The 24,040-nt window shown below is 36.8% G+C and overlaps 1 protein-coding gene across 1 annotated transcript in view; it reads left to right on the top strand.

Annotated features, from left to right (window-relative positions):
* kn (EBF transcription factor knot) overlaps positions 1 to 24,040 on the top strand; it is a 94,700-nt gene that overhangs the window by 8,677 nt on the left and 61,983 nt on the right. Inside the window, exons 2-5 of the mRNA XM_033338593.2 lie at positions 1,582 to 1,735; positions 7,897 to 7,960; positions 14,086 to 14,141; positions 23,494 to 23,567. Coding sequence (XP_033194484.1) covers positions 1,582 to 1,735; positions 7,897 to 7,960; positions 14,086 to 14,141; positions 23,494 to 23,567 — 348 coding nt within the window. The remainder of the gene's footprint in view (positions 1 to 1,581; positions 1,736 to 7,896; positions 7,961 to 14,085; positions 14,142 to 23,493; positions 23,568 to 24,040) is intronic.

Raw genomic sequence — 24,040 nt, 5'->3', positions numbered from 1 at the left:
ATAGAATTATTTACGCGTTTACGCAAAACCTGGTAAATCTAAATTTGTACCAGGAAATAGAGGTTATATTTAATGTCTAAGGGGTTAGGAAACAGATAGCTTAGTGAGAAGCGCTCGCAATATGAGGGGGAATACAGACGAAACATAATTAGAGAGCAAACGGTGAGCGACTCCAATAAAGGTTAATTTTAAAAAAGCCATAATGCTGTGACAATCGATTTTATGAATTTAATATTTTCCAACGTGTCGCAACCGTTTGTAACTTATGTAATCCCTATGGACTTGATAAAGTAGTATTAATTATTACATTCTCCAAACAATATTAATCGTTAACAGAATTGTTGTTTTAAACGATGGAATGTTAAATATGTTTGCATAAAAACATAAAACATTCCAGTAAAGTTTTACTTGTATTTGTACTTGGCTTACTAGGATGGTATGAAGATGTTATGAGTTACCATTAAACATTTAATAATATACTGAAACGTATTGAACAAGGAAATTATGTCCAATAAAGAAGAAATTCAAAAATTTGCGTATATACAGTTTGTACGATATTTTACTGCTTACAGTAATTATTACAACCTTCGAATAATTTGTAGTGTTATACAATCAAACAGTATCCATGCGTTGTTCCTTTTCTAAAAAAAAGTCCACTGAATTAATGCGTTAAATGCCTTATGTTAAATTATTAATTATAATTATATTAAAAAAATATATCCTACATATTCAGGCTGATAATTCGTAAATATCAGAAGTAATATTAATAAGAGACACGATGTCACGAATGGTGGCACAAAGCTTGGTGAAAAGTCACGTTTCATGGGATCAATCAGAACGTAGTCACGCGCGCGAATTATGCGAAGTAGTGCAATGGAAAAGGGGACTTTCCGTGCCATTACTCAAAGATGGCATCGGAGTCCGGTGGTCTAATCTCAGCACATGAGACCTTAATGGGATTTTAAGGCGTTGAGGCCACCTGCGCGCTCCCCCACGGACAGCCTCGTTTGTCTTTCCTCTCTACCAGTTTGGACATTCTTATTGCATTCAAGGCCGAGTAGGACATACCTATTTGACCCTACGATAGAGGATCTCACTTCTGACGTCCGAATTTGGTAACGTGCATCGTTTGCGGCATCGAATGCACGCGCACTCTTCATAGTCGGTAGATCGTACTGAAATACTTGCGATTTCTGAATATAGTATGGAAAGGTTAACTCGATAGATCGCTATTGAATACAATTTTTGAGAAAAGGGAATTTACATTATTCACTGTGTGATTAAATTATCCGAATCGTAAAAGCATTAAATACTATTAAAAATATTAAATACTGTTATTAGTATCATGGATATCAAACATAAACAGCTTTAACGTAGTGCAGTCTGACAGACAAATATACAATGAAACGTGACAATGTTTAAGTAGTTATACGTGAGATTATTGATATTTAGGATCTAATATATGGATATAAAAGTGAAATAAAATTTTCGTTAATAATTCAAAGCTATTGTAATATGTTGTAATTATTTAAACAGTGATTTAAACAGCGTAATAAAGATTGTATTATATATGAATTTCAGGGTTGGTGTCGGTAGAGCACACTTCGAGAAACAACCACCAAGCAATTTGAGAAAAAGTAACTTCTTCCATTTTGTGATCGCTCTTTACGATCGACACGGTCAACCGATCGAAATAGAGAGGACTTCTTTCATGGGTTTCGTCGAAAAAGATCAGGTAATTATTTTCATAAAGACATATTACTTGTGTTAAATTAATATTTTGCTAAAAAGATATTTTTATTCAAAGATTGTTAAATAATTCTGATATGGGTGATCGTAATTGCAAACAAAAATATATACATTGCCTGTCATAAGTAGATATCTATTAGGACATTTTCTCATATCTAATACAAAATGAATAGTTGCCTATACTACTTTCATTTGTTGTATTTCATCTTACTATCTGCTAACGAATCATCAATAGTGGAAATAAATTACAAAATAATATTCAATTCATAAACATTGCAATAAGATGCAATATAGAAGTTACGATAGATAAGTTTAAAATGGCAGAGTAGCATAAGATTTGTGTCTTGTTAGTTTCGAAAGTCGATGAAAAATCGCAGATCATTCATCAGTATCGGGTTCGAAAAGTAAGTGATGGCGTCGAGTGACAACTTCGGAATTTCAATGCACATCGTAGTCCCTGTTTTCCCGTGAGGTTAAGTGGAAAAAGGCGAGGTGGACCTTTATGACATCAGGGAATATCGTGCGAGTGTACGCTTATCTCGATAATTGCCGTTTCCATCGGGGACGACGTCAAATATTAAACGGCTCCGCCTATACGTATACATATCGATAGTCGGCAGGATACACCTCCAGCTTTTCCAGCAATTAGTCGGACAGGCGAAAATCCATTGGCCGCGTGAGAAATGGACGGACGCGATCGTAAGAGCATCGATGTTGTCACGCGAACCGAGCAACCTACGAATAATAACCGGGCTTTCCATTTTCTTTCGTTCATCCCGTCTCCCTTTTCTATCACAGATCGTATCTCTTTGAGCATTTGTTACTAAATCATTCTATCGTTCCAAATATTTCGCCGAGTGAATAACTTTTATTCGATTATGTCAGTGTCTTACAATTGAATTAGGTTTAACACGGTCATATTTCTGTTTAATTGTAGCTTTTAATAATTATTCTGTCGTTAGAATAAAATGTAACTATGAACTGCTCAAAAGGATATGGATATTTGTTTACGCTTGACATGGTATAATTTTGTTACCTTAATGTGCAAGAAAAGGATTGGTTTAGGTTTCTAACCTAGCCTACTATAAATACTATAAATAAGATAGCAAACTATCTATAAATAAGGTAGGAAAATTCCTGCAAATTAGTAAAAAAACTATCGTAATAATTTATGATAAACTTCTGTGTAACAATACAACGTTAATGAAACGTTAATTATTAGGTTTAAAGTGTCAGTGTTCGAGTGATTTCTAGCTTCCGTGCCAACAATCTAATCTATTTTTATTGCATTCGAAGAAATGGCAAGAATGCCTGCAAATGAAGTCATTATACGTGCTCCATTCCCTCAATCTGTACGGTTTTTTTTATGTAAGAGCGTATTAATTAAGAGCAATCAATTACAAATGCAGATTTCTGCGAATACGCAGTTGTCCTAGGTTGTGATTGATCTATGACAATCGCTTGCTAATATTTTACTACCGCATTTTATTCATTTTTACAACGATTTCCCTGGATTTGCAATGTTCTTTCTCTTTATTTTATTTCTTTCTTATCTTCCTCGAACTTAAGAAATTTCCTAAGAGTAGCAAAATAAGATTCGGTCAAAAATAATTCAAAGAGCGGAATAGGGTTATTCTTCGTTTTATATTAGACGATCTCAGAGATAATTAACATCTATTGGTAATTAATCTATTCTCCTGAAATTTTTACAATCATTCACCATCTTTCTGCTTCAAGTTTTCTATTTTACCTATATAACACTTTTACGCTTCAACAATTTCAACTTTTAAGCAATGATTTTAAACTTAACTTTTAAGAAACCGCATTATTAACGAGATAGACCTAATAGATTAATATTGTATGTGAGAAAAATTGAATCGAGCGTTCTTTTTAATATGCCTGCGAGTGGATCTCTTTTTCCAATCGCCAACTTCCGGTTGCCCGTTTTTCCTCATAATGAAAGCCTGTCATTCGAGTGATCTTTCAATTAACGTAAAGAGTCGCTTATGATCCCGGTTATGATTTCACGGAGAAGACTAGTCTCTGTCAGTTATCGAGTACTGGTTAGAATCATCGGGAAAAATGACATTCGACTCGTGTTCGAAGAGTTGTCAAGACTTCGTGCGAACGGTTTGGAGCGGGACGCGATTGTCAGCACAGTCATCGTTAGAGCTCCACTTTCTATTGGTCAATTAGTATAGCTGTTTAAGGAAAAGCTGACTGCCACACACTCATTCTTGCGCAAAAGAAATCTCTACACTGGCAGATACTGTTCGGACAGACGATCACGCGAATGGTCGGATATCCCTTCCTGCCACTCTACCATGCGAAGAACCATTACAAGCTTCTAGTTTGTACATCGTCAATCGATTACCTGTGTAATATCGTAAGGTAATTTGAACTAGAGATTGGTTGAAAATAGAAAAAAACCGTGTACGTCGTCTTTCTGTGGTTCCTCATAGGTATGAGGTATGAGGAAAACAATAGACAACGTTAGACGAGAAGGACGGTTTCGTATTTTCAAGGCGGGACGGCCGAAAGGTCAGAGTGTGCGAGTCGAAAAGTGTGCGTGTTGCGAGAGTCAGAGTCGTCGACAATCGAGTCGTCGAAGAGTAGAGTCGTTAGAGTTAATCGAGACACCGAAGAGTAGAGTCAAGGGAATTGATAGAGTTGTTAGAGAGAGAGAGAGTGTGTGTGTTAGATTCGTTGTGACGAGAGTGGCCAAATAACTGTAAAGTTATTTGATATAAATACGAGTATTGCATTTAGTTTCCGTTAAATAAATATCGTTTTCTGTCCAATTTATATTTGTATATTCAATTTAATATTAATAAATTGTAAGCAATCGGGAAAAAAGTTTCTATCTTTATTTTCCGATATTACACCTGTATATATCATAGAACATTCGAAATGTCAGATACCTGCATGATAGAAATCCAGATTCTCGATATAAGGATAAATTACTGCGACACGCGTGTAAATTATCGAGGTATAGAATTTAAAACCGAGAAGTTGAAATAGTATACAGAGGCGTTGAATAAATAAAAAGCAATTTTCTTAACGGAATAAGATGTAAGTTTCACGTGGAACAAGATGAAAAAAATTATAAGTGATAGGATAATTTACTTTAGTTTTTTATTTTAGCGTGTACTTGCGGAGACATTAAACGTTAACAATCCACAACGTTCACAAACTCACGTTCTAATATTGTATAAAATATTTTAAAATATTGAAGTCATTTGAAAATAGATAATTGGATTAAACTTAAATTCAGACTCTCGCTCAAATTGAACTCCGCCAACTATACTCAACATTTATTCGCAAATAGTGGAAAGAAACATATACAGTGGCTCACGGAAGCATTCGAACATTCGCTGTTGAAGCTTTTATTATTAAAATAATTAGAGTATGCGTGTTAGACTTAAGATCTGAGAACAATGTTATAACTGCTATAAGATACAAGTATCAAGATTGTATATTTAAAATTTGAAATGGAGCCGGTAACATTTATAGAAGTTACGAAACATTCATTGTAATTTGTACAAAAATAAGGTTACGAAAATAATCGAACGGTATTGATTATACCTATCTTATTTTATGTTAATGTTTAGTTGAGCCTTCTTTGGCTTCAATTACTGCTTGGAGAAGCTTTTCAGTTATTTTAGTTTCGAAAGAATTCCATACTTCTAAAATTTTTTAAGTATATCTTTCGAACTTGTATCGTAATTTTTCAATCTTTTACAGATTTCTTCCCGCAAATGTTCGATGGGACTAAAATTCGGACTTTGTGGAAGCATATGTAACACACGCTGTGTGTTATATAATAATTATTCTTTCACGATTCTGGATGTATGCTTGAAGTCATTGTCGTGTGCGAAATAAAAATTGTTTTGTAACTTCTACTAATTACATTAAATACATTGCAATGAATATTTCCTAACTTCTACTAATATTATCTAATTCGATCCAACTTTTAGGCACATAATTTTGATACTTGTATCTTATAGCAGGTATGATATTATTACCAGATCTTAAGATTCACACGCATATTTCGATTGTTTAAAGGTTTAATAACAAGCGTTCGAATACTTTCGTGAGCCACTGTAAACAGGTAATTAAAGCGACTCATTTGTGAATCAGCGAACAAGTGTACTTTCTATTCCTTTGCTTCGATTTGCATTGGTTATCTTGATATCTCCATTCCTCCCTATCCTCCGTAAGAGCACGTCTATATGTATAATTCACATGAACAGGACAGTTGCATTGCATAGCCTCCCTATTAATTAGGGTCGTGCACCGCAAGCATAGATCAGCCCCGGTGTCGAGTAGCCGTTTGTGCCTAAGCGTACTTATGCCTGTTCTCACCCTCGATCCTTCCAGTCTGGAACTTTCACCTCAAGAGGTACGGAACTATTTACATATTTTTACACAAAGCCCAATTATTTAAGTGGCGTCGCTCGGCTATCGGGTCGATTGACCCGTCTATCGTTTCTATCGTGAGTAATACGCGACATAAAAGCCTGTAAATAGAGCGTGTCAGCGCGATGGCAGGCGTACAGTTCCCGGAAACTGGTGCCCTACGTAAATACAGGGTCTCCGCATTCGTTCTCCGTTCTATCCGCTTTTTATTCGTGTTTAATTAAAAAGTAGTCGTGGATCGAACGACCCGCGTATATACCTGATTAACGTCCATCGTGCGCTTGCGAATTTAAAGATTAATGGCCGCGACGAACGCCAGTGACAGGAAAGAGCTTAATGCGTACACACGGCTCGAGGAAAAAGGGAAGAATGATGTCGATCTACCGACGAACTAACGACGATTATCCAGTGTACCGTAATCAAGCTTCGATAGAAAAATCAACCGTATACTCGGCCTGTTTTAACGAAACCATGAGTACGCGATTTAACTTCATTTGCGTAATTACCCTGTACGAGTATCCATGTATTAAGTTGATGGAAAGGTATAGTTAATTTCTCAGCACGTTAAACAAACAATTTCAAATAGTTTACACGTCACTATTTATGACAGATTTAAATTATCATTGTTTACCAATTACCATTAAATGAAGAAATATAGATTTCGTGAAGAAGTCTGAAAGAGTCCTATGTCTGTCTTGATGAATATTAGTATTATTTCCACTCTAAATTCAGAGTACAATACAATCGAGAATTGAAATGCAGCATTTCGCTATATAATTCAAAATTTGAAAGGTTATTTTACTTTAACTTCTTTGATAAGTGACAAATGACAAATTTTACACTTCAATCGTCGGTAGTTCTGATTTTAATTGCGATCAAGCAACAGTTTTCTGTGTTACTCTTATTCTTTTCAACACAAGCGTGTTTAACGTATCTATGTAATTCGAATATATTCCGTTGAAATGAAAGAAAGAACTACCGTTCCTCGTACTTGAATTATCATTATCGAGTAGAATTATCGTATTGAACGTACAGCCAAAGACTCGATCTAGGTAATTATGTTAATTTTCCATAATATCGATTGGACTCATCGTTGTTCTCGGGTTGAAAGATTGTATGCACGACTAAATGTCGTGGCCACGATACACGGGGGGTTGGAGTCCTGGGTGTTTCAGGGGTAGATAGTTGAAAATGCATTACCGCGGCTGCGGCATATGGCACGATGCACGCATGACTCGTCAACAGGGCAGGATGATAATTATGCATCGCACGCCATACGTAATGGCACGGCTCTTACCGGCACATCAAGAAATTAATAATTAGCGTGAGGTGGAGCAGACCGAGCGCGAGAGTTACGTCACGGTGCACTTAATTAAAATAGAACGGGGTGTGAAGAACGCGCGGGACTGAATCTCCGTTCCTTCGCGTACTGCATTCGATTCAAACGGTTTAAACACGCAGGAAATTTAGCGAGATTAACGAGATTTAACATTGAAATTCGCTTGTGTCGCCTTAATGAATTAATGGTTAGTCGTAGACCTTAAGATTAATAAGGCGACGACACGTTTCAATTTGTGGATGATAAATATTGATGAAATCTTCGTTTTAATGTAACCATTAAATGCCACGTCATGTCAATTAAATTTTACGTCACACTTCAATTAATTTATTCAAGACAGAGATTTTTTAATGACATATAACAGTATCATGTTACGTGTGTGTTTCTAGGAATCTGAAGGTCAGAAGACAAACAATGGCATTCAGTATAGCCTGCATCTGCTGTATTCTAACGGTGAGTAAACCGAACCATATTAATTATGACTCATCGCACCAATTTATGAATACTAAATTGCGGTGTATACTATGTATTTTTAAAATGTGCATACATCAAAGTCTCACAACTACGAAATCAACCAAGTAGATTTAAATTTCATTGCTGGAGAAATGTGAGATTTAAAGAATTGGGTCAACCGTAATGTATATGTATAGCTAGTACTTAATAAAGATTATACGAGAGGGTAATAAAGTGCGCAGTTTATGAACAGAGAAAAAACAATCAGGATTTTATTTAGAAAGAAACAGGTAATAAGTATAAATCTTTAGATTAAAAGCATTTATATTAAAGTGGTAGAAAAGTTATTTAAATCCTATGAATTAGAAGAATTAGTTTATTATTATTTATTATTAGTTAAATATCCATATTCTTCGTAACAATTTACAATTAACCTTCCACTTACCCCATTCGAAAAGCATTTTAAACTTAAGTTAAACAGAGAAGACGAATTAATTCATCACTTATTGTTAGATTATTTATCTCTCCAACATAATGATTTCTTCATTAAAAAATTTTTAATGAATTTCAATTCTCTTATTCTATTGTATTTAAAATCCTCCATAACGAGACCTTAAACAAACAAATTTTGTTCCACATTTTCGACTTATTTCTGCGTGTAAAAAATTCTCCTGTCGATTATGTATATATTCTATCCAGTCAAAAATTAGTCAAATACTACCTGTGTACTTGAGAAGTTTTCAAACTTCAAGCTTGTAAGCGAAGCCTCCAACATAACTGTTATTCTCGATTCTCGTCATATTTTGAGCCATATAATTTTTCTGACATCAACTGTACCACGGATTTAGGACCACGATGTGTAAAAAGAAGTCAGTCAGTGAACGCGTAACATGTATTCGAAGAGTGATCCACGCAGTAGCCCGATTCGATCCGAAGCGACGATGACAGGCCATCGACATTCCGCCAGACACCCAGTGTCTCAGCTAAAAAGCTCACGAACTTTCGAGGCCCGAGTGCAACAAAGACATATTTTATGTCACTGGCCCAGGTTTGGCAAAAAGGGTTCAGTTTCCGTCGTGAAGAAGCGTTCGAACGTCTGTGCGTGAACGAAAGAAGGAAAAGAGGAACACGGAGAGAAAAGGGAGAAGAAGAAGTCGATGATTTAGAGGTGGTCCAACTAACAGAGAGACCCTTTAAAAACGTGCTCGTATTATGAACATATTAAAAAGCCGCAAGGCGCTATCTGCTGGCTTTCATTCCAGAGTTTTTTCATCCTGTGTACATCAAGAACAACGTCAACCTCCGCCGGTGCTTTCTTTATCTTCATTTCTTGTCGATTCTCATGGCTCTTTCTCTCGCGAGCATCTTCCCCTCGTTTCTGTTCCATTCCCTTTCCTGCCCCTTTCCCGGCCGTCCCCCTTTCTCTTTTCCGCGGCTCATACCATCAGCCTTCTTGCCTCCGCTGTTGCGAGCCGATCAATCAATGCGAGATTTTTGCGTTGGCAGAACTGACTGAGGGGCCGCCCTGCCATCTATGGACACTAAAACGTGTTGCCAACATTGCAAACAAGAAATAACTAACTATCGCAACCTATAGAATACTTATAGCCACCTTCGGGATCGTAGATCCCAAGCTCTCCTACTTTTATCCTATTCTCTGGAACTTTCGTTCGACGATACTCGTAGTTCAGCCTATAATCGGCAAAGTCTTTGCCAGTACTTGCTATCGTATGATATCCCCTTAGAGTTTCTTGAACATCCTGGAAAACACAATTCTTCGTTATATCGCAAGACCGATTTGTATATCGGAATGTGATTTGAGATGAAACATCTACTCGCTGTCTTAAAAGGCAGTCAGAATGGTTGCTTAATACTAGTTGCATTACTAGCTGTTGTACATGGAATACGATATTATAGAACGATTTTATACCTTGAGTTTGAACTCTCGGAATTTCTGAATCGTGTAATGATAGATGTTAACTGTTTAATTATTTTAATTGTATTGATTGATACATTCACAACTGTATAAATCACAATTTTGGTCCGTTTGGTACGTAACTAATATACATATAATATACTCAAACAATAAATCTCTACTGTAATATTAGCAAATAGGTTTTTGGTAATTTTGTTAAATGAGGTAAAATACTACGATAATATAAAAACTGCAGCATATAAATAATACAGCAAAATTTCAACAACCGATTCAAATGCTAATTACGATAAGATATACACGTTGCACAATGAGAAAGATCAGGGCAATGACGATTTCCAATAAGCAAGCGATGCAATCAAACGTTACGATATAACGGAGCCTATACGTCTTCTATCGAAGTACCGGTTATGTCCTTTAGAGTGAATCGGCGGATCGTCGCGGCTCTGATTTATGCCTCGTTCCCGAGATCGGTCTTCTGTCCGGACTCTCGAGACGCACTCTATAAAAGTTTCATGCACGAAATACTTTACGGTGCAGCTTTTATATCACGAAGACAAATTGGCGCTAGCTCACGGCCACAGCAACGTCTCATCCTCTTCACTCTGACCGTTTGTCATACAATCGAATCTGCACATTGTCGCAACACTGATCAGTCGGTCAAGCAATAAATCTATAATTAAATAATAAATGAGGAACACAGGGGCTACCGTTCAAGTGACGACAGCGCTTCTCCATATCAGGTTCTACTTCTTTTTGTGATCGTTCCCTTCCTTCGAACTCTCTTCCATTTCATTCGGTTTCTTTCATTCTCGTTCTCCGTCTCCCTTCTGCTCGACGTTCCCGATGTCCTTGCGCCTCTAAGATGGAGCAAGGTGCTCACGATCAGGACGAGGCGCGGCAGGTTAGACGAAGAAGAACGTATAAAAGCAGATGTCATTCAGAGAAAGAGAGACGTACAAATAGAGCGAACGAGGTAGTTGGACCGCGGAATATAACGGCTCGTAATAAGAGCGCCGCTGATTAAGGATGCCGATCGAAGGAATAAAATGGGTGGTGTCCGCTTCTTCAATGGCTTCTTGTACACATTGAAGTTGGTTGCCTAGTTATGCTAATACGAACGGATCTATCTGCCTCCTCTCAGCAGGACTTAGCACGCGATACCGCTTCTTACGTACCTTCTTCTTGATCTTTTGCCTTTATTGTCGTCGTCCGAGGCATGATCACGAGTCGCCGCAATGTCTGTGATAAATGTATACGTACGTTCACGTGGCATGTCGCAGCGTCGCGCTGGTAATCGTGCATCCTTAAGATGCATCGACGTACTTGCATAAATGAATTCGCTCGTTCGTCGACTGATTTTATACCATCTTGTTTACATACCGAGCATCAGGAATGGAGACAATCTTCGTTATCCGATGAACCGGACGCATTTTGTACGATGCCGCGTTCCTTGCTGTCCGAGGAATCGAGACGACGCAAAAGTTTGGAGTAGGTACTTAACGACAGGTTCTAGAAAAAAAAGCTGAAGTATACATGTAAGCAAATTTGTTCGAAAGAAGCTCCTCTGTATTCTTTGAAATGATAAACTAGAGTTCGCTTAAAATACAATCGGTTATATTGATTTATAATTTAGTGCGTATTATTAAATATTATGTTTAATAGATGCTAGACAACTAATCAATTAATTTCATTTAAACGTTTCATGCATTGAGTACAAATACGTGTATGTCAAGTGATAATAATCCTTTCAATCATCTATTAAAATATAGTATCAAATGAAGCATATAAATAAATAAGGAACACGTTTCTAGACTTATATCCACGATAATTGCAGGTAGTTTGCTATAATGAATTAAATAAAACAAGACAACCTAAGCCAAATAACAAGTACTTAATAGTGCACTGCGTAAGAACAAAATTTAAAAAAAGTAGCTCGAATGATCTGAGACCCACTGCTCTTAATAATTTGACAAGAAACTAACGATAATGATAATAACAGAAACACGATTGTACGATGTCCGACTGTTAAATCGCGAGCGATTGTGCGGCCTGAAAAACAAGACACCACAAGAGCAGCTCATAACTGCAATAAATCGTAGAAACCGCTAGCATTCCGCTCTAATGACAGAAATCGTTTCATCCCTGCAAAACACGGCTAACAATTGATCGTCTTTGCTCGAGCGTTTTCCAATCAGCTCGCATAATCGACGTTCCATTGTACGCTGGAAATCCTGACATTGCTACTCTCTCGCGCCAGATAGAAACCGGCAAACAGGCGGAGCGTGCAAGTAACTTCCGGTAAAGCTGCGACGGTTTCTCGAGGTAATTTGTGAGCTAGTTTCGGCCGGAGTATCGTAATCCATGGTAACGTTATGCGGCGTGAGTCTGGCTCCCGTAGTAGCCGCCGGGTCTGGGAGTCTTATGTCGGGATTACTTGGCTTACCGGACACGCGAGGCCGGAAGCCACGAGGGTGTCTGTCCAAAATACACCCCGGGATTACCTGCCGTTCCCTCTGGAAGGTAGAAACTGTTTCGAAAACTTGCTACCCGCGGAATGTGTATATAAGCATCGGAGCTAGTTCGACTACCGATAACGGATAGCAATAACGCGGTATAATACACACGAAAGCTTGATCACGCGACAAAATTGCTTGTTCGAGGTAATAAACTGCGTGTAGCCGGCCTACCAACTAGGTAATAACAAATTAAGCTATCGTTAATGGCTGTAATTTTGTATGATTAAAATGTCATTCGCGTAAATTTTAATGAGCACACGCTGCTTCTCATTATCTCGCCAAATAAATTTCCTGTTAAGTTAATGAATGTTCTTGCTGATTATAGTTTTTGACATTTTTAAGGAAGTTACATAAAGAATCTGAAAGATCGGTTGTTGACCGATTGGAATCATCGTTTTATATTTTATATAAGGTACATATGTATCTATCTTCTTAACCTTCCCCAATGAAAATGTTTGCTGTATATAAATATTAGGATATATATTTCAATGTCGGACAATTAGAGAAAGTATCTAAACGTGTATGATTCGAGAAGATTTTCGTTATGAGAAGAATTCGTGGCGTATTTCGGAAAACTTAATCATCAAGCCATACTTAGAATACCAAAAATTGCGACCAAAGCTTGACTATAACATAAAAACTAAACAGATGCTGTTCAGTATAACACACAATATTATAAACAATACAATTTTGCACTTTAATAGTAGCATAACATATTTCATATACGTACAAACGCTATTTTCAATTTAATAAATTATTGTTCTAACGAAATGGTCGTTTTGTTACATTTTGTTATCCGTGAATATTTGACGATTAAACACGTCCGCATCGCGGAAGTTCAGCAAGTTTTGGCCGTGTGTTCCGCAATGTTTACCTGGCAGCCACTAAGTTCCGCGAAGCAGCGGGAACGACGATCCTGACGAAACTCTAAGGTCGCAAAAATAATTAACGCACTACACGTACAAGAATTTGCCTTGCCGCAATGGCTCGTTGCATAGCGATCCGCTCGTGGTGAGGTCGGTACTCGTTGGTACAAAGTACGGGCTGGGTCCATGCAAAAACAACGGAGATTGTGCATACGTCCCCGGGGATGCGATCAGGCCGCTTACCTCGTCGTCCACCTTAAATGCTCCTTAATATGTAAGTTTTTCTGGAACAGTCCCTTTCAGCGGCGCCGAACTTGTCAGAATTTGGACTCGTTTCCGTATTCGTCGTATTCCATGCACATCCGTCGCAAATGCCTGCGCGCAACGCTCTTAACTTAATGGACCTTCTTACCGAATCCATGAAAAACTCGCGGGGTAAATTGAATAAAGAGCAGCGTTGTCTTTATATTAAGCTTAAAAAAACTATTCGAAACTGTCTTCGGTTCCAAAAAGGGCATAACTATTTATCTTTTCAACTTGTAAGAGCATTTACTACCCTCTGTCTTCTATATACATACACCTATTGCAATATGCATTGACATCGTCAACCAAACCAGCGTGTCATTGGTATTCAAGTGGATATTTGAGGGAAAACAAATTCGATTATTTTTTCATTATTTTCGAATATCGTCTATCGTTCGTTCCTTGTGTGTGTGTGTGTGGATCGTGTGCAGTATGCGTAGTATAAATTTTTGTACGTGTTTGTAAGTTTTTGGTTAATGTGAGATCTTCTGGCTCTTGTTGCAGGTGTCAGGCAGGTGCAGGACATCTACGTGAGGCTCATCGACTCTGCAACGAAACAGGTGAGAATGGATATGTTTTTTCGTCTGGATTTCGCACATTTCATTTCTTACATACAGTAAGTAATATAAATATAAGTTTTATGTAAGACATTTACAAAGTTCTTAGGATGAAGGAATGTTTATTTATGAGAAAGTATCAAATTTCATTAAAAGTCTAAACCGACTCGTTAAAATTATCTAAATATCGTTGAAACAGAAACATTCTAAAGTATTAGGTTATTCCTTCGACGATGAAAACGAAACTACATTCCATGTACACCAACCCAATTGTACATCAAACCTGTATAGCAAATATATCGTTATCTTCAGGTATCTGTATTTGCAACATGAAATTACACCATCGAGACAACTCTTCGCAAAGACACCAAATATTAAGATCAGATTTCGTTCATAAAATAATGTTGCACGTTGTTATTCACGTTATAATCATTTATGACAAACTGCTTAAATCACTATCGGATTCCACAATTTTACTCTAATACCATTGCAATTGACGGCAGTGTTTCGGCAGGATCAATTCGTAAGTTGTCGCGAGTCTTTCCTCTCTGTTGGCGTTTCCGCGCGATGGAACTCCTCCGAAATAGTCGCAGTGACGCGTTCCCGCCGCTGAGAGTATTATCATCTGAGCTACAAGCACTTAATTTTCCGGGGGGTTGATTCCTACCCCTCCAGGAAAGCAGCGACCGCCGCACGTCTGCCCCATCCTGTTATCTGCGCCACGTGGCGAACCCTGCGCATAGTCCGCGAACCACGTGTTGTGACCCTGTACACAGGGCCGTAGATCCTTGCGCAGTGATAGGGCGCAAAGAAGGATCATAACCTTCGAACAAACGCAAATACGAGGCCTGATCACCGAGCACGATAAGCCTTTGCGCGTTCGAGGGTGCTCTTTTGGCTACCAATGGCTTCCCGTGAATCGCGTTTCTCGCCTGCGACGTGTGCAATATCTAATAGCTGAATGGTAGATCGTACGAGCAGATAAAGAAGTGTAAACAAATGCTTGGTAAACGTCTCTTAGCGATTTTGATCGACGTATCAACTTTGAGTAACACGAAGCTTACTATGTCACTTACATTGATTCGCGAAAATGTTTGCATCTCATAGAAATTTCTCGTAATTACGTTGTGTGGAATATTTCGTAAAAGATACCTGCAAGGATTGCAGAAATAAGAAGAGAGCCTGTAATATTTGCATTTATTGCAAGAGAAAGATATAGATTTGATATTCGAAAGTGCAAAAGTTTATCACTACTACGAATATGAATTCATAGCGCGTTTCAAAATATACTTTGAGTTTGATTGATTTAGAGTTGAATTTCGTTGGTTTATTCAAGTTACTGGAAATCGAAGACATTTCGAAATTAGAAATCTAAATCGGGAAGAGAAAGAAAGAGAGAGAAAGTAGACTACATAGTGTAGTACAAAGCTGTTTGTCTATTGCTGGAAAGGTATAGCTACTTTCTTGAATTATTTTGTTTCGTGTTCGCGACCCTAGCTTCTAAGTATCTATAGGTACTTGCACCATTTTAGCAGATTAAATCATCTTGGGGTTGGTCGGTTACGAAGGTAAGAAGAGCAGTAGGGAGAAGAAAGAGGCGGCCGTGGACGAGGAAGGTTGGGGAAACAGAGCTGATGTTAGTTTTAGCTGATTAAATTACTAAGCCGCGGTGGCCTTGCGTCGGCAGAGACCGTTCTTCAATTCGCGATCCATTCCTTTTATTAATCGGATCCAAGTCGTCGTCAGGCTGAATATCTTTCAGGGACCAGGGACCGATCTGTGCGTTAAGCTACGTTTAAAAGAGTACGAAACGGTGTTTGCACAGAGTTTTTGAAAAAAGATGAACTTGATAGAAGATAGAATAGCAATGATTTATTTTCTATTTTCCAAAACGTATCAAATATATCTTTTATATTTTTAACGGTTTTTATAACGACAAAGTATAACATAGAATTAGTATACAGAAATTTTTCATTATGTAGATTTAACGATTTATGCAAGAAATTATACGAGATTCGTAACCTAACTTTCTTGGGAACAATTTTATTAAGGTTGAAAAAGATCACTGTTCATTTTCCTGTGGGAAATAATAACATGTAGTAATTGATCGTTAAAATTAATTATTCATGAAAAGATTCCTATGCGCTCAGAAATATTTTAAATGATAATATTCGAGCATAATATAATGTCTATACTGAAACTCAAATTATTTATTATATTATTACAAAATAATGTGTATCTTGATTTAATTTTGAAGTATCTATGTTACGACCGTTTGTCGATTATTTATCGAACTTAGGCTTACTAGAAATGTGAAAAATGTGAAAAATGTAAGTAGCCAGATACCTGCAGAGTTGGTAGAAACATTGGTAAAAGAATGAAACGGAATCTTGAACGGAGTAAACGCCTCGATAGTTCTCCGGAGCGATTGTCCACGAGGAAAAGAAAAGCGGAAGTGATAGATGCCGGGATACCCTTTCCGTCTCTATGGAGGAATCGTGCCAGTAAAGGGAGTAGAAAGTTGGATGGGGAGGTAGGATCGAAAACGAGAAAGCTGCAATTTATACATCAAAGCCTCGATTGAACGCGTCTCCTCCATTCTGCCAAAGCGAGAGGAAGACATACAGACACGAGAATCGATATATATATTTACTCTGTCCATGTATGGAGTTTCGCGAAACAACTCGTACGAAGTGTTTAGCAAATCTGGGTTGACGTGTTCTTACTGCGTACCGTGCCCTACAAAATTAACAAACGTCCAGAATTCTCTGGATTAAAGGTTTAAAAAGCAACAATGTTACGTAACATTTAGTTTGTATAAAGAGTACTGTGTTAGAAACCTGAAAATCATTACAACACTACGATTATTGGATAACCTTTGTTATTTACAATGCGAAACAGATGCAGAAACATTTTCTTTCCATGACTCGCGTGAAGTACGTTCTATTTGTTTTTGAATTGATATTATTATACCGCAGAATGTAATATTTGTAAAACTTTAATAAATATTCAAATAATACAGTGCTTTAGTCATAAATAGCACTGAAACGTAGAAGTTGACCCAAAAATTCATTCTCTTTTTTCAATATTCTTTAGACAATTATACAATTTTATCGTTAATAGTTCTTTTTCATAAAAGTTCTCTTGGAAATATTTACATCAAAAATATTCGTTTCAACTTTCTCTAAAAAATCTTGATTTGGGTATTAGGTATGTTGATAATTTTTCTCATGAAACTTCATGGATTCGTCAAGTGTTGCTGAAAGGTTTATATCTTTGGGCTACATAGGCTGTTCCACTTTTTAACTGTATATTATATCAAAGTAATCTTCATTCTTTATTTTACTAAAAAGAGTTCGTTACTAACAAGATTTCCTGCGATGTACTAATTGATAAAATAAAGCAACTCAAAGCGTAACTCAAAGAGACGTCCAAAGTTGAAAACAGTCAGTAAATTCTCTTGTCTATGAGAAGAAAAATTTGCTAGTTGAAGATCGAGTTATGGTTCACAAATTCCAATTCGGAAATGCGGCCGACTAGCTCGAGACCGAATCAAGTGGTCGGTTATAAATCCGCAATAATTGGCTACACCGAGCTGGCTGCTGAGCCCGTGGCGAAGCCCTCCTACCCTTAAGCTGTTCTTCAATTTCTTCGCTCCTGGCCAAGGTACGGGTATCTATATCTACTTTCGCTTGGCGGAGCGGGCAGAGAGTACGGGGGAGGCACTCTCGACGAGAAAGCAGCAGTAGAGGAAAAAAAAATATAGGATGTCGAGAACTGCTGTGCGTTTCTCGTTGAAATTTCCAGAAAAATACGAGCAGCTTCTAACAGAAAGAGAAGAGCAGCGTGCAGCCGCGGCTGAATGGCGCTAACAACGTACGTTTGTAAGCGCTTGAGAACGAACTTCCGGCCAGGAAAAGGGAACGAGAAAGGTGGGAGAACTGGAATGCGCTTTTTCGCAGGATTAAAAATGCTAAATTGTAATTAGTTCCGGGGATAAAAAAGCATTTACAGGACGCGGGTATGGAGGAAGCAGCGAACCGCGTACCATCGTTATTTTAAATGAATGAACAACAGGAAATTGTACCTAACCCTTTTAAGCTCCAACTTCCATCCGCCGCTGGAGATGATCAGTCGGAACTTTCCTTTTCTCTCCTTTTTTTTTCTTTTTTATGAAATACTACCCGCGGGAATTCAGAAAAGAATCGAGAAAGGATTCCGTGCCACATCACACTCGTACTCTGCTCTCTGTGTATTCGCTTCTTTAAATCTATTATCGATATCGACCTAATATCTTCATCGTCGCGTCGTTAACAGCAAAGCTACCGATATATTTAATATATACCTTAGAAAGAGTTGTACGTAGATGATTAGAATTACTATAGTAATTCTATTACTTAGTAAAATTAATATACGATTGACTGACAAGCTATTGAATTTTACGATTGCTTCTGAAACAGCTTTATTAAAACTGTCTTTTTATTGAATTTAGTTATGCGATTCTTTTACAAATATTTACATCAAAAATATTGATTTCAAAAGTGTTGACTATTCTATTCCAGATATTAGGTATGCTGTTAGTTTTTTCACGAAACTTCTATGACTAAAAGGTTCATATTTTTGAACCGAAGCTATTTCTCTTTCTACTTATGTTACATTAAAATAAATTCTTACAATCACTAAATAACATCAAAGTCATTAAAGCGGCAAACCTGTACTTATCATATTTCTCCCCTGTACTCTTCATACGTAATCATTTTTTTGTCTTACGATGAAACATTAATATTTCCACTTCTTAATAATTATAAGAAGCAAAATTTGATGCCAGTCAGAGTTTTGACTAGTTTGATAGTTCTAATGCTAAAAACACATGTTACTAAAGAGGAGAAAAAGACAAAAGGAATATAGTACTCGCGATTAAAGATTACAGGACAATGCATTTTTCTTATTTTTCTTCCGATTATTCCAAAACGAATCGATATCAGCTTTTAAACGTCGGATGGACGTATATAATACTGAAATATGAGTATTTAACTATAGATTAAGGAAATAATAAGTTTGAGATAAGTTAATCCTTGGCAGATAAGATGAGAAAGAGAGCAGAGCTGTCCCCTAACGATGAACATTCTTTTCAGGGGTGAAAGTAACATTGTATGCACGTTGTTCGGTGGTGTATACGTCAGGCGACAGGGGTTGCACAACCGATATAGAGGGGGAATCCCAGGGGACTTTTGGAATCGATTCAGGATGGAAATCATTACGGCAGATTTGAATGACTATCTTCGTATTTATCTGCGTCCTCCTCGACTCCTTTTCTTCCTCGTTCTATTGCCATTTTTGAGTACTCGTCGTGAATAACGTTATGGTTTTACTACCAAGTGCAAAAACTGTCGTTCTGATAGATAGTAATCATTCTTCAATATCATTTGTGATGGTTTATATATTTTTGTACTTTTATGCCAACAATTAAAAAGATCTTATCATAATCACTTTATTAGGAAACTTATATATTTTGGGATATTAGGCCAATTCCCTTATTCTCGTATAACTATATTTTTGCATAGTTCTCTTCATCACAGTGCAATTAAACTTTTCACAGATGTATAAACATATAAATATTTTCATATAATTTAACATACAGCACAACATACTATATTTCAGTTGTTAAAACTTTAGATTAATTACTTCATTAAAAAGATATAGCAACGAAATAATAGAATAATTTACTTTCACTTTAATGAAACAGGCGCGTAGGTAAACGCACACTGTCATAAATTTAAAAATCGTTAGTACTGGCGTGATATCGCTATTAGTCCTTCGTAAGTAATTCCCGTGGGAATTGGATGGCAGTGGGGAGGCCCAAACGTTTCTACTGGGACCAGGAGGGAACGGAAGAAAGGCCTCCGAGGGACTGATGCTGATTGGTCGCACCCCTAGGACGACTCATTTGACAGTATTACTTGCAAACTCTCTCGACTTGAGCCAGCCATCCCTTAAGATATCTGACGATATATAGTGGCTCACGAAAGTATTTCAGCGCTTACAGAAATATTTTTCGAATATATTATTTGTATTATACAAAACATTTTGAAATTTCATGATTATATTAGCAAAGTTTGAAACAAACATGAATATGTATAAAAAGATTACAAGATATTTACTGCAAGCATATCAGTACTTTGCTAAAGTCATAGAAATGTTTGAACAAGCAGATATTTAGTGGGACAAACTTTGACATTTATTATATATGTATTATTCATGCTGTAAATCTACTAAATTTTTGACTAAGTGTACGTTTGCAATAAATATCTTGCGATAAATCTAATACTAAAAAGAATGTAATGTTAACAATATTTCCTTTGGAATTACGCGATTGTAAAGTCAGTAATAGCCAATCAATTGCTTCTAGTCTAATTGGATTTCAATCTAATTTAGAGACGATATTAACTGACATGGAATGACACTATCAAAATTCGATCGACTGACGGAATTAACCAATAAATTTCGTACGTAGCGACGCGATTATTGCATATCTATAACGAAGAAATATTAACGTGTGGCGATAAGCGATCAAAATGACTAATCTAGAAAAGAGATTTGAGAGAGAGGATCAGTGAGTATCGAATATTTTGATTTCCATATCTTGAAAAATTATTAGATATTCACTCTTAACACTTCGTATTGTACGAATATCATAACGTTACCACAAATGATATTTGTAAAGTAAAAGATTGTAAAAAGAGTTTTATCGCCTTGTTCTTGCACGAAGTAGTTTTTAGAAGAACAAAAACATAACTATTGATCGATTTCGATACGTGCGTGATCGATAATTGATATCGTCGACCTGTACAGCGATAAGAACAAACAAGAACTTAGTAGTTCATGAGAACAAGCAACGCGGTAAAAACTAATTGCTCGAAATTGTCTGTAAGTGGGATAGATACGTAAAATCAACAACACGTATCGTACCTGGCAACGGTTACTGAGCAAATAATATCGCATGTCGTATCAGAAGGTGTACAAGATCTACCCAATGATCATTACGTGTATAAACAATGATTATTACACGTGAATGACATGTGCATGCCCAAGATTGGATAAGCGTTAGGTATCTATCCTTTTTAAATATCGGAATATTTATAATTATGAATTGATAGACGTTTGTTAAAATAATATTAACTTTCATATCACAGTATAGAAAAGAATGTGGATAAATAGGCATCCTCGTATATTCAGATAACTATATTCTGAGAAATCTTATTTCTATTTTTTTTCCATAATAGAGGTTGCAAAATACATTATTTATTTCTCATAGTCAATGTATTTTTAGAAAGTCAATCGGGTGAACTCTATTTTTAAAAAATTTATTGTTTCCATCGCCAAAATACATGATCAGTCTTTAATTCTCCAAAAACTAAACTATATAACGGACTGAAATATTATCTAGATCTATATTTTATAGTGAAAATATTTTACATTCACGTTCACTCAGATATATTATTACCAATGTAGCATTTATTTCCAATTAGTATAGTAACGGCAATAAACTGCACGACGACGAAATATGTTTAAAAATCGGATATGTTGATTGAGATAAATCATACTATACATAAAGTTTTAACTGCACATAAGGGAGCTATAATTTTCTGTTTAAATATGAAAATAAAAGTTGTAAAAGTGGAAAGATATTGTCACGGCTGAGTAATTAACAATTTTCCACTGCATGGACTAACTAACGAGTATCGATAACAAGCTTTCTATTTCAAACTTTCCTATACAGAAGTTTACGTTCCTTACTTGCGTCACTCTTCTAGCAAACCAATTACGTCGATTAGAAGGAATTGTATTTTAACACAATATTAACCGAAGGTTTGGGAAAATAGTTACTCCGTTAAGTAACTAATTACAACTAATAACCCTATGTGTTTTAGAACCGGAGTTAATGCGTACAAGGTAGATACTCGTATTAATTATTCACGACACAAATAAGATCGCATGCTGTTCGACGATTAGGAGTCGAAACGGCCGAAGGGCACGAAACGTTTTATGCGCCTCCTTTCGTTTTCCTCTTCGAAGGAATACTACTTTTCCTCTTTCACTTCTCGATCCACTTTCCTCTTTCTTCCGTGTTTATTTTTGCCCCTTTATTTCCCTGGCTGACGTTTCCACTTCGGCGGGGGATTCTCCTCTGATTTACCTTCCGCCGCGTATACAACCATCGCGGTTCGTTTACGTTGCAATTCGGTTATTTTGTTCGTATAAATATTTGATGCCGTTCTGAAAGTCACACCTAACTGCCGAGGCGAAATGTATTTGATATCGTTACGGGGATCCTTCGCTATTCAACCGCTTTCGCAGTCCGAGACCACTGACGCCAACATAACCAATTCCCTAGAACGTTATATTTCAAAGTATTTACATTTTATCGCTTCTTCGCCAACTCCAGCAATTTAGGTCGTTACACGCAATACGAAGCAACTTCTGCATAAATTACGCGTACCGGCGATACGATTAACGTGTCTGACGCGTAGAAATACAAATGTCCGAGAGTTGACTTCCCTTCGAATTTGTAACGAAATGGGAAATTTGCTTTCGCGCGGTTGTGCATTGACAAGATACATAGTAATGCACCTACATTCCGTGGTTTATTCGCGTTACGTTTGCCATTGCTGTATATTGAATCTTGTAATCATAGTTCTATATTTTAATTAATGGAATCAAGCGAATATTAGTTAAATGATTAATTTAGTCATTGAGAAAATTTCATTTAAGTACGAATAAAAAAATAAAAAAATATACGAATAAAACAAAACCCTTGTTTGCATGTTGTGTTTATTTTACTTATCTTACACAGGATACTTCAATACCCTCAAAATATTACTTACTGTTTGAGGGATTTCACCAAGATCAAAAATGTATTACCTAACCATGCTTAATTATTCTACGGTTAATTCGCGACTCATCCCCAACTGTAAGTGTATGAATACAGGATAACGACTTGTTATCATTAAATAAAAATCAATCAGAAGGTCGTGAAGGAAGCTTAACGGATTTGCTTAAGCCGACCATGGCTTAGCGATTTCTAGGGGAAATAGTCCCTTCTCGACTTGCGTCCCTACTGGTAGTTTTCTAACATGTTTTATTTTTTGTATAGGTTTCCATTTATACGTATAATATAGAAATTTAAGTACATGCCAGAATTCTAATAAATGCCTGACAACACATTTTTATACTATTTTAATACTAAATTAGACATTAACAAACGATCATTTAAACTTGTATTGTGAAATACACCATTTATGTACACATATACCATTGTAATTACCGTTTTGAAATAATTTTCATTTTGTTTCAGGCTATCATGTATGAGGGACAAGATAAAAATCCTGAAATGTGTAGGGTTCTTCTTACTCACGAGGTGATGTGCAGGTGAGTTTTTCCTAATAATAGTTATCAACGTTTAACAATCATCTCAAATAACAGTGTGTATTTAAAGATGAAGGTAACGTTGATCGTGTACCTGAAATATGCAAATATTTTAACTTTAATTTGTTTGACACGGCAATGATACGCCTTTTCATCGTTTAGTGGCAATTCTAACTGTATGCAAACACGTACGGCCGAAGAGCAAAGAATCTACTCCTCATGCATGCAGCCACCCTTGCGGTGGCAAACCATAAACGTAACGAGACACACGGGGGTGCAATCATTCTTTGGGGGTGGCTGACTCATTGACCCATGGGACTTCGGCCTGACTACTCTCCACCCCCAAACTTACAAAGTCCCAAGGGTTTATATAGTTTTTAGACGACCTCGAAAATTCTGACCCTCTGGACCCACCGAATTGAGTCGAAGAAAGAATGCATCCCCCACGGATAAATAAAGAAATATTTGGAAATTGC

This window comes from Bombus vancouverensis, chromosome 7 (assembly GCF_051014615.1).
Source record: "Bombus vancouverensis nearcticus chromosome 7, iyBomVanc1_principal, whole genome shotgun sequence".
NCBI lineage: Eukaryota > Metazoa > Arthropoda > Insecta > Hymenoptera > Apidae > Bombus > Bombus vancouverensis.
This window is presented reverse-complemented; position numbering and strand designations above follow the sequence as displayed.